At 40.9% G+C, this 20444-nt stretch overlaps 1 protein-coding gene across 2 annotated transcripts; it reads left to right on the top strand.

Annotated features, from left to right (window-relative positions):
- The first annotated feature begins 5341 nt into the window (after positions 1-5341).
- Positions 5342-20181, top strand: cd8a (CD8a molecule). Of its 2 annotated transcripts, none has more exons than XM_007898005.2 (7): positions 5342-5454; positions 8048-8344; positions 11254-11346; positions 13216-13326; positions 13450-13489; positions 15676-15724; positions 19820-20181. In XM_007898005.2, the coding sequence occupies exons 1-6, from the start codon at positions 5415-5417 to the stop codon at positions 15719-15721; spliced, it is 627 nt and encodes a 208-aa protein (XP_007896196.1). In that variant the 5' UTR covers positions 5342-5414; the 3' UTR covers positions 15722-15724; positions 19820-20181. The 2 variants fall into 2 exon arrangements, with proteins under 2 accessions (XP_007896196.1, XP_007896195.1); XM_007898004.2 differs by lacking the exon at positions 5342-5454 and adding an exon at positions 7395-7548.
- Positions 20182-20444: the final 263 nt, after the last annotated feature.

Below are 20444 nucleotides of genomic sequence, written 5' to 3'. Positions count from 1 at the left end.
ACAACTTGGATTTATATAGTGCCCTCCACGCCGGACGGCGTCTCAGAGCGCTTCACAGTAACGGATCTCAGGACCGAACCGGGGGGAGGGGGAGGAAGGTGACCAAAGGCACGGTCGAAAAGAAAGTTCAGCAGAGACCGGAAATAGGAAGAGAGGGAGCAAGACGAAGGGAGTGAGGAAGGGAGTTCCAGAGCCTTGGAGCATAGTGGCTGAAGGCACGGCCGTTGATGGTGGATCGGAGGATTCGGGGGACAAGGAGGAGGCTAGACCCAGCGGAGCGAACTTTACAGTAGATTTTACTACTATCTGACCTTAAATATTTTTGAAACAGCTTTAAAGTAGCTAATATGGGGAAAGAGTTTACATAAAATATTATCTGCAGAAATGCAGAAAAATACCATGGCCTTGGCATTGTTTAATGGCTCTCTGATAAGGAGAAATGGAGGATGTTGAAGGAAAATATTTTGGTTGGCATTCTTCGCTGAGACATCCAGCCATCTGAACCCTGCTCAGGCCTATGAGTTTTAACCAAAGGCTGTATGTGTTATTTGATTGGTCTGTGATCCACAATCACCAATAATCAATCAGCTATAAAATAGAGAATTTAGTCTAAATCATTGAGACTCAAATCAGATGATTCCCCGCTGCTTGCTGTGCTCCCAAGGGTATATAACTGATCAATACCTAAATTAATAATAATAATAATAATCCTTGTAATTGATATAGCGCTTTTCGCGTCGGGAGGACGTCCCAAAGCGCTTCACAGAACACACTGTAAAGTGAATTGACTGTATATTTGTGGGCGAACGCGGCAGCCAATTGCGCACAGCAATGTCCCACAAACAGTCATATAGATTGAAAATGACCAATTTTTATTATAGTTTTGTTTTTTTTGGAGGGATTATTATTAGGCTCTGTGTGGAGTAAGGAAACTTGCCCAACGTTTCGTCCTGCCTGGAATTGAACTCAGGTCTCTCACTTGCAAAGCGAGTGCTTTAACCACTGAGCTACAGGACTCCACAAACAAAATTACATTTATAGAGCATCTTTCATGTCGGGAGGACGTCCCAAAGCGCTGAACAGTCAGATGTCGGGTCCTAGCATGGGGGAGGGGTGGTGTAGGGGTGAGGGACGGCAGAGAGGTGGGAGGGAGACCAAAGACACGGTCAAAGAGAAGGGTCTTCAGACCGGCCTTGAAGGAAGCAAGGGAGAAAGTGAGGTGAAGAGACTGTGGGCTGGAGTTCCAGAGCGTGGGGGCAGAGAGGCTGAAAGCCCGGCCACCAATGGTAGGGTGGGTCGGGCGGGAGACATGGAACAGGCCGGAGCCCGATGAATGGAGGGAGCGGACAGGCTCGTAGGGAGTCAGCAGGTCAGAGAGGTAGGAGGGGGCAAGGCCATGGGTGGCCTTAAAGGTGAGGACGAGGATCTTGAACTTGATCCTCTGAGGGATGGGGAGCCAGTTGAGTCGGGCGAGGGTGGGAGTGATGGAGTCACGGAGCCTGGTGGTTGAGAGTTTTGGATGATCTGCAGCTTGTGAAGGGAAGAGTTGGGAAGGCCGATGAGGAGGAAGTTCCCATTATCAAGCCTTGAGGTGACGAATGTATGGGTGAGGATTTCGGCAGTCTTAGCGGTGAGGCAGTGGCAGAGTCTGGCAATATTGCAGAGGTGGTGGTAGGCAGTGCCGGTCATGGCGCAGATGTGGGGGAAGAAGGACAGTTCAGGGTCAAACAAAATACCAAGGTTCCTGACTGACTTAGTGAGGTTGACTGTGCAGCCGCAGAGGCTGATGCTGCCAGCGCCTGAGGTGTGGAGGCGCTGGCGCGAGTCAATCAGGAGGGCCTCAGTCTTGCTGATGTTGATTTGGAGAACGTTGTCCCTCATCCAGGACTTGATGTCGGACAGGCAGTTGGTCAGGATGCCAATAGTCCTGGAGTTGAGGGTGGAGGCAAAGAGATAGAGTTTCCGCATACGTGGAAATTTACCCCATGTCTGCGGATGATGTCACCAAGGCGGAGCATGTAGAGGGTGTAGAGGAGGGAACCGAGGACAGAACCCTGAGGAACACCACACAAGAGGAGGGAGTGAGAGGAGAGGAAAGAGAGAAGCTGGGAAGCAATGGCTCCCTCAAGGACCTTGGATAGTAAAGGGAGGTTGGAGATGGGCCGGTAGCTGGATAGCTATGATGGGTCGAGGGAAGGTTTCTTCAAGGTGGGGATGATAGTGGCTGTTTTGAGGCGTGTCAGGGAGGGCGGAGGAGTCGGTTAGTGGTGGAGAACAGGAGCCTGGGATTGCCTTTCGCCTCCAGGATTAACCTGGAGTAGAAGGATGATTTGGCAGAGGTGAGAGCGGAACGGTAGGTTTTCATGAGGTCCAGCCAGATGCAGCGGTGGACCGTTAGGCCAGATTTGAGCCAAGTGTATTCGGCAGCCCACACCTTAAGCAAGCGGAGGTGGCTGGTGAACCAGGGTGAGGATCAAGAATAGGAGGCAATTCAGGAGGTGAGGGGGGCAAGGATGGCGAGTGTGGTGGAGTGGGTGCTGTGGAGAAGAGTGGATGCAGTGAGTGGGTTGTTGCGAGAGGTGGGCCAGAGGGGAAGGAGATTAGAGGACTCCAGGGCAATGAAGAGGGATTGCGGGGAGATCTTCTTCCACGGCAGCAAACAAACAATTGTTTAACATCCAAATTGCACACACACTATTTCATCATTAAGAAAAGTAAACTTTCCTACAGTAGAAATATCCTTTCTGGACAGAATTAAAATAAAAATTTGATTTACATTTGATAAAGTGCATTACCTAGTCAAGATGTCTCAAAATGCTTCACAGAAATTTCTGTAACATAGTGAATGTGTATTTATAGGTCAGCTTAGCAACCAATTTACACACAGCAGTGACCCATAAGGAGTGGCAGACCAATTTATTGGGAGGATTGCTGGTCAGAACACTGATAGAAACACCTTTCTCTTTTCAAATAGTGTCATGAGTTCTTGAACATCCATCTGAAGAAACAGAGAAGGCCTCACTTTAACATTTCACCTGAAGGTGGCACCACTGGCAATGTGCTGTCCACCAGCACTGCACTGGAGTGTTAGCCTAGACCATGAGCTCCAAGTTCCTGGACATTTAATAATAATACAAATATTCTTTGAATTGACATTCTTTGCATCACATCATTCAGTCGTTTCAAAGTTCTTCACAGAATCTACTGTAAAGTGAATTTACTATATATTTTGTGGGCAGCCACCACAGTGTCCCACGGACAGTCGTGGATTGGGTGATTTTTTAAAAAGAATTATTACCCCTGGTAAGCAATCTGCCAATCACCTAACAACTGGGTTCCCACTTATGATAGGTAAACAGGCGTGTAGCGTAAGGAAACTTGCCGAAAGTTTTTCCTTACCTGGGAATCAAACCCAGGTCCTCTTGCTTGTGAGGCGAGCGCTCTAACCAATACACTACAGGACTTCATATACAAGTAAAAAATCATTTGCACAGTAGTTCAAGAACTAATATAAATACTAGACTGAATGGGTTTTGCTTGATCTGAGAATATTGTTTTTAAAAGTTTCATTGTCTTCTAAACACTTTATTGTTTCATTTTCATTTCTTTCCTCAGGGCTCTGTCCTCGGTCCCCTCCTCTTCATCCTCTACATGACTCCCCCTTGGTGACATCATTAAATAAAATGTAATGTAAGCAGTACTGTAACATAAAAGTGTATTGTATCAGTGCTGTATCATTACAGGGCCAATTTAGGTCAAAACTATCCATTTGAGAGTCAGTGTGCCATCTTTCCGCTCTCCCGCGCCCCCCACCACCCAACCGCACCCCCTCACCCAACCACCCTCCTCCATCGCCCCTCAGCTCCCATCCCCAGCAACATCTTCCTGATGTGAAAGGTGCTACATAAATGTAAATAGTACTGTATTAAATTCATAAATGTACAACGGTCTGTGCTTCACAGCTAACCAAATAAAGACTGGAGTCAATTTATGTCTTTCGCAACCGTACTTCTCATCATAATAATAATCTTTGCATTTGATATAGCGCCTTATCACATCTTCGAGATATCATGTCAAAGCACTTCACAGGAAATACTGATAAAGTGATTTCCCGTGTTTTATGTGAATGAAACGTGGCAGCCAGTTTGCGCACAGCGGTGTCCCATAAACAGCAAAAAATTAATTCCCAATTTTGTCTGGGGGGATTCTTGGCCAGAACAACGTGAACAAAAATCTTCTTGTTTTGAATAGTGCCATGGGATCTTTAATGGCCAACTGAAATACTGTACTTCAAAAGAACTGATGATGTGCTGAATAATAATCCCATACTGATTCCACAGAGTCTTAAGCACGGCTGGTGTCAAAACAAGGTCCTGTTTTGTTCATTATTACACTTTTAAATGTTGAGGCTGGCTCACCTATTGCGCAAGGAGGCTCGAATTTATTTTACTTATCAACTTACAGAGCATTCATTCGCCTTGCAAGCAAGAGGACCCGGGTTTGATTCCTGGCCAGGGCGAAACCTTAGGCAGGTGTCCTTACTCCACGTGCCTCTGTTTACCCAGCAGTACGTAGGAACATGTTTTTCAATCAAATGGCGGATCCTTTTATGGGGGTGATAATCCCCTTTTAAAAAATTTGGTCATTCAATCCACAACTGTTCGAGGGAACAGTTGGCTGCCACACTTTGCCCACAAAATACAGTCAATTCACATTACATTATATTTTGTGAAGCGCTTTGAGACGTTTTAATGATGTGATAAGATGCTATATCTAATGCAAGGATTATTATAATTCGTCAAATATGATAAAGTTCATCTCAATGTAAATCCATATACTTCCCAATTAGAAAACGATGTGAAATCACATTATAGGGGCAGAGAGCCAAAGATCGGTGTGTCATTAAAAAAAATGATATATAGAAAGCAAAATGCTGCAAATTGTGTTTTGCTACACGGTGTGCAGAAGAGGTCCCAGCAAAACACTGCAAAAAAAATTGTAACAGATTGTGGTTTATCCCTCTTCTCTGTGTGTGTCTCTCTCTCCCCCCAGTTAAAATCTGCCTTAATTGGCAAGACCTCATTGTCATACATTGCATAAAAAGGCACAGGCTTGTCCACAACGTGTTCTCAACAAAGAGAATGTTAGTGATTTCATACAACCATTTACTCCATACCAATGCGGATTTCCTATTGCTTTAACCAAGACTTATCACCATATTTGTCGTTTCCATGACCGTAATGTTAGAACGATGGTTTACACGTGCTGGCTTTTGTCTTGCGATAACTTTGTTTTAAAAATCTATATTTTTTTTACTGAATAGTGTAGCCCCTGTATGCGCTCAGCAGCAATAACAATGTGGTCTTGCAACCAGAACAACATTACATTTGGAAAGCGCCTTTCACGTCAGGAGGATGTCCCAAGGCGCTGAAAGAGCACACGCCGAATGGAAGGGTTTGTGGTTTTACTTCCTCAGTCAGATTCTACATGAGAACGTACCAGGTAGCTATCTGAATGCAAATTGTTCCAAAGCCCCAGACACACGGTTACTGATGCACTCAACAACAACAAATTGCATTTATACAGAGCCTTTCAGGTCGGGAGGATGTCCCAAGGTTTTGGACAGTGAAGGGTTTGCATCCAAGCTGTGGGTTGGAATCAAGAGAGGTGCAGGGTAGGGGAATGCAGGGTAGGAGGATGAACAAAGGCACAGTTGAAGAGGAAGGTCTTCAGACAGGCTTGAAGAAGGCAAGGAAGGGGCTGAGGTGGAGGGGCTCCTGGATGGAGTTCCAGAGGGTGGGGGCATAAAAGGGGTTGAAATTCCACCTGGGTTTAGATTTGTCCTAGTAACAAATCTAGAAACACTACATTATAATAAATAATAATAATCCTTGCATTTGATATAGCGCTTTATCAAGTCTTCAAGATGTCTCAAAGCGCTTCACAGAATATACTGTAAAGTGAATTGACTGTATATTTTGTAGGAGAAACATGGCAGCCAATTGCCCACAGCAGAAAAATGATCCGCCAATCAACCAGCAACCAGGTTCCTACCTACTGCTAGGTAAACAGAGGCATGTGGAGTAAGGAAATATGCCTAATGTTTCGCCCAGCCCGGGAATTGAACCCAGGTCCTCTCGCTTGTGAAGGCAATCTAAATCTAATTAAAATTTCTTGTTGTTAAACAACAATAATAACAACAAAATTACATTTGGAAAGCATCTTTCATGTTGGGAGGACAGTTCCAAGGCATTGGACAGTCAGTGTTTCGGACCCAAGCTGGGGGTTGGGATTGGGGAGGGTGGAGGACAGGGGGGAAAGCAGGGAGATCGAAAGCACGGTCGAAGAAGGAGGATCTTGAGATGGGTCTTGAAGGAGGCAAAGGAGGGGGCGAGGCAGAGGGACTGTGGGATGGAGTTCCAGAGGGTGGGGGCAGAGTGGCAGAAGGTCCACCGGCCAATGGTGGGGTGGGTGAGGCGGGGGACGTGAAGCAGGCTGGAGCACACTGAGCGGAGTTGAGTGAGCAGGATGGTAGGGTGTTAGGAGGTCACAGAGGTAGTGGGGAGCAAGGAGGGTTTTGAAGATGAGGACCAGGATCTTGAACTGTATTGTCTAAGTGATGGGAAGCCAGTGGAGTCGGGCGAGGATGGGGGTGATAGGGTCACGGATTGTGGGGCAGGAGAGGACATGGGCTGCAGAGTTCTGGATGATCTACAGCCTATGGAGGGAGGAGTTGGAGAGGCCGACAAGCAATGAGTTTGCATAGTCAAGCCTCGATGTTATGAATGCATGTATGAGGGTAAATAGTGTAAATAGTGTAAATCTAGCCCGAGTAGAAATGAGGTGGACTCACCTTATCATACAAGAATAAAACTAGTTTATCTGTTCAGGGCTGTAGTATTTTAGACTGCGTACAATTCTCCCAGGTTGTATATATATTATCAAATTTGATAAATTAGCAATTGCAATTGTTTTTATTATTTATTCCCAGTGTTTATTATTATTAATAATAGATAGAAATAACTGAGATGAGATTTTATTTGTTTCAAGCCTGCTTTTGGGTATCCACCAATTGCTTTGTGTGTTCTAAGTCATTTTCTGCACTGGCGTTTTGTTAATCTTTTGTTATTAAATACCAAAACAGAGGTTCATTCCATCCACACCATCACAATCTTTCTGTTGGAACTCTTCAGTGAACATTATTTCTCACCAACTCACACTCCCTCCTCTTCTCTCTCTCTCTCTCTCTTTCTCTCCTCACACATTCTGGGAAGTCAAACAGAATCCCCTGTTTTGTGGAGAGATGGAATAGAATAAGTAGTAAATATTGGTCGTGCAATATAAAACTCTGGAGCTCACAGCCTCTGGTGAGTCTCCCTGTGACCTCACGTCCTGAGCTGATGCTGTTGGGCAGCAGTTGCTGCAGAAGGTGAACACACTCACAAGTTACGCTTAAGTTTGCGCAGTTCGGATCCTGGGCTTATCGCTCTCACTGTCAGATGGCGAGACTTGTCCTCGGATTCCTGTCGCTGATGGCTCTCCCCTGGGGTAACACACTGCTTTGCAAACTTGTGCTTTTTTTTTTCTCTCTCTCGCCTGAGACGATAGAATTAATCGATCAATTAATCAATGGATCAATATATAGGTGCAAATCCTGAACCATCACCTCCCTCCCTCCACCCCAACTCCCCCGGGGGTGGGGGAAGTATTTTAACAACAGCAAATATGTTGCATAACATGCAACAACTGTGTTTGCACGATACATTAGATCCACACTATGCAATTGCACACGTATGTGGCTGATCAATACGATCAATTTAATTCGCTGTAAATATTCTGGTCCTTTGAGTGGAGCTGTTGTTGTTGTTGTTGTTGAGTTGGAGTTGAGAGTGGTGCTACAGCTGAGGTTTAACTGTATATGTATATGCATATGTTAGAATGACTAAACTTTAAACCTTAAAACTTGAAAGAAACTTTATGCTCTGGGTTTAAAAGGTAATTTCTCTCTCTCTCTCTCTCTCTGTCTCTTTTTTTGCCCTTATTTCAGCAACTTACCAAAACACCCAACAAGTCCAGGAAGGGACAAGTGTGTCTGTGCCTTGTAGCCTGAGAGCCGACGATCGCATTTACTGGTTCAGACACAGCAAAGGAAAGAACCCGGAGTTTCTGCTCTATGTTTCACCCTTAGGGAGAGTTTCACCCTCTGTGGATGCAAATTTCGAAGCTACAGTTACACATCTCAAAATTAAAAAATTTGCCAAGAGGGATACTGGAAGCTATTTCTGCTTGATGCTGCAAAACTCGAAGCTGGAGTTCGGAAAGGTTAATGATTTCCATTTACCTGGTGAGTGAGCACAGAGACACTCCACTACACACTTCCACTACACACTGAGCAATATTACCTGGTGAGTGAGCACAGAGACACTCCACTACACACTGAGCAATATTACCTGGTGAGTGAGCACAGACACTCCACTACACACTTCCACTACACACTGAGCAATATTACCTGGTGAGTGAGCACAGAGACACTCCACTACACACTGAGCAATATTACCTGGTGAGTGAGCACAGAGACACTCCACTACACACTTCCACAACACTCTGAGCAATATTATCTCTGAGTGAGCACAGAGACACTCCACTACCCACTGAGCAATATTACCTGGTGAGTGAGCACAGACACTCCACTACACACTGAGCAATATTACCTGGTGAGTGAGCACAGAGACACTCCACTACCCACTGAGCAATATTACCTGGCGAGTGAGCACAGACACTCCACTACACACTGAGCAATATTACCTGGTGAGTGAGCACAGGGACACTCCACTACACACTGAGCAATATTATCTGTGAGTGAGCACAGACACTCCACTACACACTGAGCAATATTACCTGGTGAGTGAGCACAGGGACACTCCACTACACACTGAGCAATAATTCCACATGTGAAATGCTCTTACAGGCGCCTATAGACATGGAATCCTGTAGTGTATTGGTTAGAGCACTCGCCTCACAAGCCAGAGACCTGGGTTTGATTCCCAGGCAGGGCAAAATGTTAGGCAAGTTTCCTTACTCCATACACCTTTGTTTACCTATCAGTAAGTCGGAATCTGGTTGTTAGTCGATTGGCAGATCACTTTTCTAGAGATAATACCTTAAAAATAATAATAATAATAATTTGATCACTAAATCCATAAGTGTTTGTGCAACACTGTTGTGCACAATTGGCTGCCGCGTTTCGCCCACAAAATATACAGTCAATTCACTTTACAGTATATTCTTTGAGACATCTCAAAGACATGATAAGGCGCTATATCAAATGCAAGGATTATTATTATATCCAACAAGTGTCTCTAATGTAAGGATTGTTATCAAATGCAAAAAGAGTATGAAATACAATTATTATTATTTATTCTCGTTGTTTATAATTATTAATACATTATTATTTATTCACAATTGTTTATTATTATTATTACTACTGCTAATAATAAGCCTTTCATTGAAATAGTGCCTTATTATGTCATTGAAGCATCTCAAAGCGTTTGGTGTGAATTTTGTATTTTATAGGTGAAACCTACTTAATCTAGTTTTGTTGATTCCAGGATCCCATTTATTATTATTATTATCATCATTATTATACAATACAATATATGTTGTAAGATATAATATATAATAAAAATAATAATAAATGGGATCCTGAAATCATCAAAACTAGAATAAACATGTTAAGGGGCAACTGAAATATATTTGAGACTTCCTTCCACTCGTGAAAGACGCTATATAAATACAAGCTATATCTTTTGGTTCCAGTAAAACAGTGATAAGTTAATATCCAGCATTCACTGTGCTATGTAATGGAGTGGTTTATAATATATTGTACTATAACATATAATATATAATAATAATCCTTGCATTTGATATAGCGCCTTATCATATTTTTGAGGGGTCTCAAAATGTTGTGGGCAAAATCGTCTCAACGAAATGATAAGGCACTATATCAAATGCAAGGATTATTATTATATATAATATATTATATATTTGATTAATATTTTATTAAATACTGTATACCGTATTTCATAATATATGCTTTGCATATTATGACATGTGATACAGCATATATTATATCCTATATCATATATTAACGGGATCCGTTACTGTAAAGTGCTCTGAGACACCGTCCAGCGTGGAGGGCGCTATATAAATCTGAGTTGTTGTTGTTATAGTAATATAATAATATAATAATCCTTGCATTTGATATAGCGCTTTTCACATCTTCTAGACTTCTCAAAGCGCTTCACAGACTATACTGTAAAGTGAATTGACTATATACTTGTGGGCAAAACGTGACAGCCAAATGTGCACAGCAGTGTCCCACAAACAGTCGTGCATTTTATTATTTTTTTTCTTGAGGGATTATTATCAGGCGAGTGGAGTGAGGAAACTTGTCCAAGGTTTTGACCTGCGGGGAATCAGACCCAGGTCTCTCGCTTGTGAGTCGAGTGCTCTAACCCCTGAGCTACAGGACTCCTTAATAATAGTAATCCTTGCATTTGATATCACGTCTTATCACATTGTCAAGATGTCTCAAAGCACTTCGCAGGATAGACTGTAAAGTGGAGTGACTGTGTATTTTGTGGGTGAAAAGGGGCAGACAATTTCAGTTTGCACACAATAATATCCCTTGGAGTGAGTGATGAATTTTGTTTAAAATACTATATTATATGATATATTGTGTAGAGAATGTGGTTAGATCTCCACTTCAATCTACTTTATCTTCATGGTTGTTTGTGGGACTTTGTTTGGCAGCAAATTGACTCTTTGGTGATCTCTACAATATTGGAGTCTTTATGACAATAATAACAATAATCCTTGCATTTGATATAGCGCCTTATCACGACTTTGAGACATCTCAAAGCTCTTCACAGAATATACTGTAAAGTGAATTGACTGTATTTTATGGGTGAAAACGCGGCAGCCAATTGCGCACAGCAGTTTCTCCACAAACAGTCGTGGATTGAGTGACCAAATTATTATCATTATTATTATATGACAGAACTTTATAGTGGTTCGTTTTTTAAAAAAAAACTCCTGTGAAGCCTTTGCAAATGTGCTCCAGACATGAAAGGCAGCTGATCAAACGCAAGGCTTATTATTGTTTTAACTCGATTTGGCGCTTTGTTAAACAATCCCATCTGACAGCGACTTCTACATGTTTATATGTCTATCTGTTTCTCTATCCCAACACAGAGGTTACAACCATTGCCACAAAGGTTTCAACCACCAAACTGCCCCCGCCGAAAACTGAGGCTCCACAGACATCAACAACCCAGCCCAGCAGAGGTACAGGGGGTTATAGCATAGACTCACAAGCTCATTCTCTTCTCAGTCGTTATCCGTAAGAGAATGACTTGACAGTCTGGGTATCCTTACAGCAACGCAACCCAGCGCACAGGCTCCAGCTACACTTAGTGCACATCACCCGCCTCTATGTGTGTATGTGTGTCTGTATCTGTGGGTTTCTGCATGTATGTGTTTGTATGTATGTCTGTGTGTATGTGTTTGTATGTATGTCTGTGTGTATGTGTGTGTCTGTAATTGTATTTGTGTCTATGTGTGAATGTGCATGTATCTGTATTTATTTGTGTGTGTGTGTGTGTGTGTGTGTCTGTGGGTACCTGCGTGTCTGTGTATATCTGTGTATGTGTGCGTTCACAAACAACACCAATGTTAACAGGGCTGGAACATGTTTAACTGTATTGAACAAACGTTTCTGTGTTAACCATCTGTTTTTAATTATATTTTTACTTTTTTTAAAAAGATAATAATTGCAAAACGTGTAAGGAGTTTCAGCAAGTACTTTTGTGATGTATAGGAATATCATAAAATGTATATATGGGTATATGATACAAACGTATGCAATGTATGTAAATAACTATATACAATGTATGTCATATATAGGTTTCCACAGTTGTCTCCAACTCAGTGTATATATCGCATCGCTTGTATGACATTTTTCGGTTGTGCTTTGATCGGTACATTGATTTTTTTATACCAATTTTGATATATATTGATATTTATATTGGTCTAATATACTTTGATATCAAAATGCCAACATGTGTTGTATCAAAATAAATATCAAAATATCAAAAATATTGATATCAAAATATATTATATCAAAATATCGATACACTGATAAAATCACAATGAGAATTTTGTTGAGAAATGGTCTCAAACAAGCAGGTAGCTCTGATCTCTCCAGGATATCAAATATGCAATAAAATGTTGATATTTACAGTACTTTATACACTATATACAATTATCACATATAATACAGTAAATATTTATTTTGATATAAGATATAATGTTTATAATATTTATTTTGATATAATATATAATGTTTATAAATATTTATTTTGATATATAATCTAATTTTTTTTGATATATCTAATATATAATATTTATAAATATTTATATAAATGGGAAAGGAATTCAGTCTGTCTGTTTCTCTCTCTTTAGCCAAGTCTAGCCTTTAATCACCCAAGAGTTGATCTTAAGAGCGAATGCTTTTTTGGGGGATATACTTTGATACCTTTAAGATTTAAGCTTTTTTAAACGAATGCTACACCGGGTATAATGCACTTTAGCGGCTCACTCCTGCCTTGTTGTTGGTGCGGATAGCAGGACGATGCAGAGAGAGAGCTGCTCACCACTCGTGTGCGAATCTACTGCAATAGATTTCTCTGGTTTAGTTATTTCCTGCTGTTCTTTTTTTGAAATCGGCGTAGATTTTAATCTGCCACATGAATTAGTATTTTTGGACTATTTTCAACATCGAAAATATTTTAGACATTATTAATATTAACAACAATGAATAGATTCAAACGGCATTTGATATGAAATTGCATTGAGTGTGTGGCTGAAATGGCAAGGGGCAAATTTCTTCCTCTGTATTGATTAAATTGATTAATTGATTGGTTAATTGATCAATTAATTGATTGATTCTACCGATCGATCTATCTATCGATCAATCGATCTATCGATATTGATCATGTGATTAATATTAAATGATTGGTTGGTTGATTTTACTGATTGATTTTACTGATGGATGGATGGATGGATGGATGGATGGATATCGATCGATTGGTTGTTTATGTGATCAGTTAAATGATTGGTTGGTTGATTTTACTGATTGATTTTTTTTGTAACTAGGGATTGCAGATGACAGGTTTTCCTGCCACTTGATCATCTGGACATCGCTCGCAGGCGTTTCCTCCCTGTTGCTGGTGATTCTAGTCACCGTTTCCATCCTTTACTGTAAACGTAAGATGCCCGCGTTGATATCTTCCACACTATTTATTTTTATTACAAATGTTAGTAGAGCAAACTTGTTACATTGTGCAGCGGTCGGTGTGTGGCTAACATGGAGGTGTTTTCTCTCTCCAGGACCCCGTAGGAGACGCTGCCAACACCAGTTCCGAAAGAGGTCAGTGTGTTTGCTTATCCTGTTATATCTCCATAATATTATAATACTTCACCTACTGTATTTTCATAATCTATTGATATTCCATCTATTATATTTCACCTTATATGGCAGTGGTGAATTCTCAAAATAAATTTCCTGAAGTGTTTTTTTTTGATTTCTACCATAAACCAATAAATATTCAATCAAGACAAACCTGGAAATGATTGAGCACAAGACTAGTGCAATTGTTCGGGGGCCACATTTTTGGCAGTCCAGGGGCCACTGGTTGCCCATCATTGACCTAGACTGACGACCCAAATTGGTTTATGGAGGTTTTTTGGATTAAGAGGGTGGGAATAGCGGAGGTGGAGAAGGTCGCATGTGTTTTATCCGAAAAATGTACAGTTAATTCACTTTACAGTGCATTCTGTGCAGCTCTTTGATAAGACACTTATGAATTAACTTAGAATTAATTGATCACACTTAATGTATTAAATGCAAGGATTATTATTATCTCTTATCTCTTTGGTGATCCACATGTTCATCGTGTTCAACAGTAAATCAGCAAGTGATCTTTGCTTGATACTGTTTCACACAGGAAATTACCCAAAGGTTTCCTGTGATAATTATAAAGAGAAAACCCAGAATTTATCAAGAGATGCTCTCAAAGATGCTTGTCAAATTGGAAATTCCAATAAGCAGAGTTAATAAGCAATAAGCAATAAGCAATAAGCAGAAATTCCAATAATCACCCACAAAACGCTTTACCGTATATTCTGAGACTTGGGGATGCTGGGGCTTGGGGCAGTGCAGAGAGTGACCGAAAGTGTGGTTGAAAAGAAAAGATCTTCAGAAGATCTTTAAAGGTGGGAAGAGAGGGGCAAAGGGCAAGGGAAGATGTGGAGAGACTCTGGGATGGAGTTAGAATCATAGCGAATTATGTTAGAGAAGAAAAGCCATTCAGCCCATCGCATCTGTGTCGCTCCCTCAAAATCAAGCCTTTCAGTCCCATTTACATGTCCTTTTCCCACAGCCATGTAGCTGTCTCTTTTTAAGGTATCTGCCTAGCTCCTGGAGTGGACACAGAACAGCATTAATGTCATTGTAATTAATATGATAATATTTAAGTCACTCAATCCATGACTGTTTGTGGGATACTGCTGTGTGCAATTGGCTGCCGTGTTTCCCCCACAAAATATACAATCAATTCACTTTACAGTATATTCTGTGAAGCGCTTTGAGACATCTGAAAGACATGATAAGCATTATAACAAATTAAAGGAGTAGTAGTGGTAGATCACATTAAGGAGAGCAGGGCTTGAGCTTATAATCTAGGCTATCCTCCATGCACTAGCAAGTGAGCCCTGCTTAATAATAAATAATAATCCTTGCATTTGATATTGTACCTTGTCACGTCGTGAGACACCTCAAAGCACTTCACAGAATATTCTGTAAAGTGGATTGACTGTGTATTTTGTTTAGTTTTTCTGTTCCAGTGTGGACTTTAGCAATGCAAAGGTATTATTTCTAGATAGTTGAGTGCAATGTCCAAGTGTCCTGGCTAATATTACCTCCCTCACCCCCAACCGTTCCTCCCCGAGAAATAGATGCTTTTGGTCATATATCTCATTGGGTTTTATAATAATAATCCTTGCATTTGATATAGTGCCTTATCACATTGTTGAGACATCTCAAAGCACTTCACTGGATATACTGTAAAGTGGATTGACTGTATTTCATGGGCAAAACATTTGTTGGGATGTTTGTGTTGGCTGATTGAGTGGCATGTTTGCCAACGTAACAGTGGCAGCACCTACAACTGTAGCTGCTTGTGTGACGCACTTTGAGTTGTTTTGATGTAATAAGGTGCTTCATCAAATGCAGGTCATGTTTATTTAGTGACTTTGTGCCCCCATTTAGAACAGTTCGCAACCTCCTGAATAGTACAATTGGTACACTTTCCACTGGAGATGGAAGGTGACGAAAAAATGTATTACATTTTGCAAATGTAAAACAAACATGTGAACATTTATTTTTAGGTTCAGTTTCTGTTTATAAGGTTCTTTCTCTGCAGTCCATTGCTACCCAGTTCAGTAACACTCTGTCGATTATATTTATAGATATGACACATTGTCATACAAAATATAGGTTACAATTGCTTCTTTCCAAAAAAAACCTTTCATGATTACAACTGTTTGTTCCTTTAGACCAATGCCTGAGGAGGACAGAAGGCTACCAAACAACTATTACTAACATGTGAGTACCTCAATTACATTGAGGTATTATTATTACAATAATTATTATTATTTTACCCTAGGGTGCCTTTGATTGTAGGTTTGTGGATTTGGGTCACTGTGAATTTGAAATGAACGAAGTAGACTGTGAAGAATTTAACTGGTTAGTGAGCTGCCCTCAAAACTAAGGTGCCCACAAATAGATAAGGTCCCACTGCATTACGCTGTTGTAAACAGTACGAAGCAGAATATCAATAAGGACGGACAGCCTATTAAACCTGAATGAATGCACCAACTGTTGGGATTTCCGATCCCTGAGGTCGAAATATGACCCGACAATCCAAAGTGGTGTAACAAAAGTTTTATTGAACAATTAGTCAAATATAAGTATTTACAGAATCAAAGCATACCACCCATTCTGATGACTCTGGGCAACAACCATTTGACCTTTATCCTTGACTTTCCTCTGGCTGCTGCCCCGACTCGTGCTCATTCCCTATCTTTTTAACCCTGTACTACCATGTCTACTTTAAGCATATATCCTTATCTATATTGATAGCTGCATTAACAAGGTGTGGAGTCCTGTAGCTCAGCGGTTAGAGCACTGGCTTTGCAAGCAAGAGACCTGGGTTCGATTCCCGGCAGGGTGAAAGCTTGGGCAAGTTTCATTACTCCACACGCTTGATAATAATCCCTCAAGAAAAAAAACAATAATAAATTAGTCATTTCAATCCATGACTGTTTGTGGGACACTGCTGTGCACAATTGGCTGCCGCATTTCGTCCGGAAATATACAGGCAATTCACTTTAGTCTATTCTGTGAAACGCTTTGAGACGTCTAGAAGACGTGAAAAGTGCTATATCAAATGCAAGGATTATTACATATTATTATTATTAACAATGATTTCAATACAATTGAGAAATTAACCTAGTGGTCTTTTCTACAAGCATTGTGAAGCCAATCATTTGTAACATGCTGACGATATATTTCATGATTATTCAATATAACGTCACATCTCAACACAGCGGCACAGTAACATATATTAAGAAAGGGATTGAAGATTATCATGATTATTCAATTTCAAGATCCTCTCACTCGTCTTCAAATTCCTTCATACCCTGACACCTCCCTAACTCTCCACCCTGCTTACTCCCCAACCAATCATCCCCTACCTCCACTCGACTAGCTCTGGCCTCCTGCATGTCCCTTGTGCCCTCCGTTCCACCATTAGTGGCTGTGCATTCACGTCACTATGCCCTAAAACTCTTCCTCTATCCCTCCGCCTTGCCCCTTCCTTCCCCATTTTCAGATCGCACCTGAAGACCTTCCTCTCCGGTCACCTCCCCACCTCCCCCGGCTTGGCCTCAGGTACCACCATTGTCAACCACTCTGGGATGCTACCCTGTGTGAGAGCTGCTATATAAATGTAAGTTGTTGATTAGTGTACACACAATAAAACTGTATGACTGCTTTACAATAAGACTTGACTGCATTGGAGTGTGTAGCTGGACTACAAGATCAAATTCCTGAATGGGGAGCTTGAACCTACAATCTTCTAACTTTTTTGGCTGCAATGGGTCAGTTCTGTATTATATTTACTTTAAATAAAACTATCGATATATAATCATTTAGATTCCGGATACCAAGATAATCAAACTCACAGAGACATGTGCTCCTTCAATAATCTGTTTTATTAAAGAAACCTTTATACAGTGACCTGCATGTACAGAAAGGCATATTTAACAATCTGGGAATAACAACAACAAAGGACATTTGTAGAGCACCTTTCACATTGGGAGGATGTTCCAAGGAATGGATAATAGGGTATGATTATTTTCTTCCCTCTAGAGTCTGTTTCAACTTCAGGCTAGTTAGTGACCAATACTTTTACCCCTAAACAAACATGTCAAATGCTGTCCGTGACCATTAAACCATGCTATACTTTGCTTAAGAGAACCAAGACTTCAAACAACTCACATTGATTATCTTCCCTGCTATTTCAGTCTGTTTCTCAGAGTTTCAGATTACTCCACCTCACACTCCCATATCTGCATGCCAAAGTCTCTTTTCTAGATAATACACAAAGACATTAAATAAAGGAATCACAGACATGATTCATTCGTATCAAGATTACAAAAGTTCTCAGCAGAAGTAACGTTAAAGTAAGCAAAATACCTAACCAATACAGTATAATAATCAACCTAACTGAATCTAATGGTGTACAATGTTAAATTGATTACAAATACATGTTTCATACTGGCAAAGGTCAGCAATAATATATATATATACTCATGATGCATCATTCTTATGGCAAGAACAACACACCAAGGATGCTTCATTGGAAGCTACCAACTGAGCCAGACTGATGTAATATATGGAGTATAGGCTAAGTATCACTTATTGCATTTTTCTATGCCTTCTGTTTGCTTTTTATTTCATTTCAAAGCATCCTGCACCAAGGTGTGGATTTAGTAAATGCCCCAGGTGTAAATTCAGTAGCTATTAAACTAGCAACCATCCCCCACACTGCAAACAAACCCCCATTGCACAGTCTGCACTGCCATTTTGTTCTCCTTCTGCAAATTGACTCTGCTGTGGTTCTGAACAGCAATGTTTCTGCAATGTGGCTGAAAGTCATAGGAATAAAACCTCAAGTTACATTGTTTTTATTTTTACACCTGTTGAGCAAAGGTGGCCTCCATTCTCCCACAAAATATACCGTCAATCTACTTTACAGTATATCCTGTGAAGCACTTTTAAGACATCTCAACAACGTGACAAGGTTCTATATCAAATGTAAGGATTATTATTATTATTGCACCTATGAGATGAAATTGGTCATTCGCTTCATGGCTCTTTATGGGACATTGCTGTGTGCAAATTGGTTGCCGTGTTTGCCCACAAAATATACAAGCAATACACTTTACGATGTATCCTGTGAAGCACTTTTAAGAATGCAAGCATTACTGTGGTTTATTATCTCTCAACCACATTTAACTTTGCTGCTTAATCAGGATGCTTTTATAATGTTAAAATGGGAGTTTGGATATTTAGCTGTTAAACAAAAAAGTTTTCCTCAACCAGGTAAAGGTTATATTTAAGGGCATAACCTATTTTACGCTTTATTTTTCTCAAATGCAATAAACTGGTGTTAAGTGACTATTGAGCTTAATGTCTAGGGAGCTACAGTCAACTCCTGATAACTCATTGCTCCCAGGAAAAGGGCTCTATGACCAGTTATCCAGAGCGGTGAGTCAGGCATATGTATAAATACATAAATAAATGCAGCCGAGAAATTGACATCAGGATTACTTAAGTGATTTGTGACAAGTTAAACCATGGGTCAAGTTATCAGTAGTTTACTGTGAATGGATTTGTCTGACGTTGGTCTCAGTTTTGACTTGAAGTCAAATTGAAGTCAGATTATGGAAAATAGAGGGACTTGGTGAGAGCTTGGAGTCCCAACAGGTCACAGTGAGACAAACCCAGGCGCCTGGGATTTGAATTGTTTACTGATCGTGGCATTTTAGATCTTGCAGTATCACTGTAGATGTGCTTCACTGTAGCTGTGAACTCTGAAGAGATGTAATGGCCCGGTGTGACACACTCTGAACTCTTTTTTTATTTTCAGTCAAAACCATATTTGTTATATTTGCATGGTCAAATGTGTTCAACTTTTGACTTTTCTCCTTTATAGGTCTCTCCCAACCCCTCCCACACCCACCGACATCCCTCCCCTGTAACACATTGGAATGCCAACTGTGTGCCAACTTTGAGCAAACTTCCATCTAACAAACAGGTGTAGGATAACAATAACAATGTAGTCACTCAATCCAATCCATGACTGTTTGTGGGACACTGCTGTGTGCAATTGGCTGCCGTGTTTCGCATGCAGAAATATACAGTCAATTCACTTTACAGTATATCCTGTGAAGCTCTTTGGGATGTCTCAAAGACGTAATAAGTTGCTAGAGCAAATGCAAAGATTATTATTATTATTGCTATTTTTTCCCCTTCCTTCCCCACATTATGCCTACCTCCCCCACCCCCCACCCCCCCAAAAAAACAAGACATCATTCTAGACTAATCAACTATTGATATCTTTGCCTTTTACAGATTTCCAAAAAACAATCGTTGTACAAAAACAAGACAAAAAAAGCACATTTCAACAATCACTTTGATCTAAGCAACGTCTGGCTAATTGTTAACACGAGCACATTTTGAAGACTAAAATGGAGCTTTGCTGGGGCACCTATCTACCAGGACAGTGAGTCAGATGGAAATGAAACTATCGATTTTCAAAAAACAATGAAATTGATCCATGATCCGAAGGTGGAGCTCAGCATTTTGCGCGCTTGGCGATAAAACGCAGGCTTGAACTATCATTTCAATTCCTTTTCCTTGTTTTTGACCACTATCCACGACCATCACCTTCAGCCTCTCTGCCCTCACGGTTTGGAATTCCATCCCACAGTCCCTGCACCTCCCCCATTCCCTTGTCTCCTTCAAGGCCCATCTCAAGACCCTCTTCTTCGACCGCGCCTTCGGTCACCCTCCTACCCCTACCCTCCCTCCGCCCCTCCTGATTCCAAACATGAAAGGCACCATATAAATGTAATTTGTTGTCGTCGTTGTATGAGGGGGGGAGGGATAAGATGGGGGGAAATCTTACTCCAATATAATTTTTTCGACTCTCGGGGTTTTAGAGTAATAAGTGAGGGTTTCTGCCCCGATTTCATTT

This window comes from Callorhinchus milii, unplaced genomic scaffold (assembly GCF_018977255.1).
Source record: "Callorhinchus milii isolate IMCB2004 unplaced genomic scaffold, IMCB_Cmil_1.0 Scaffold1, whole genome shotgun sequence".
NCBI lineage: Eukaryota > Metazoa > Chordata > Chondrichthyes > Chimaeriformes > Callorhinchidae > Callorhinchus > Callorhinchus milii.
The sequence above is the reverse complement of the archived record's forward strand: the minus strand, read 5'-3'. Positions and strand labels throughout refer to the sequence as shown.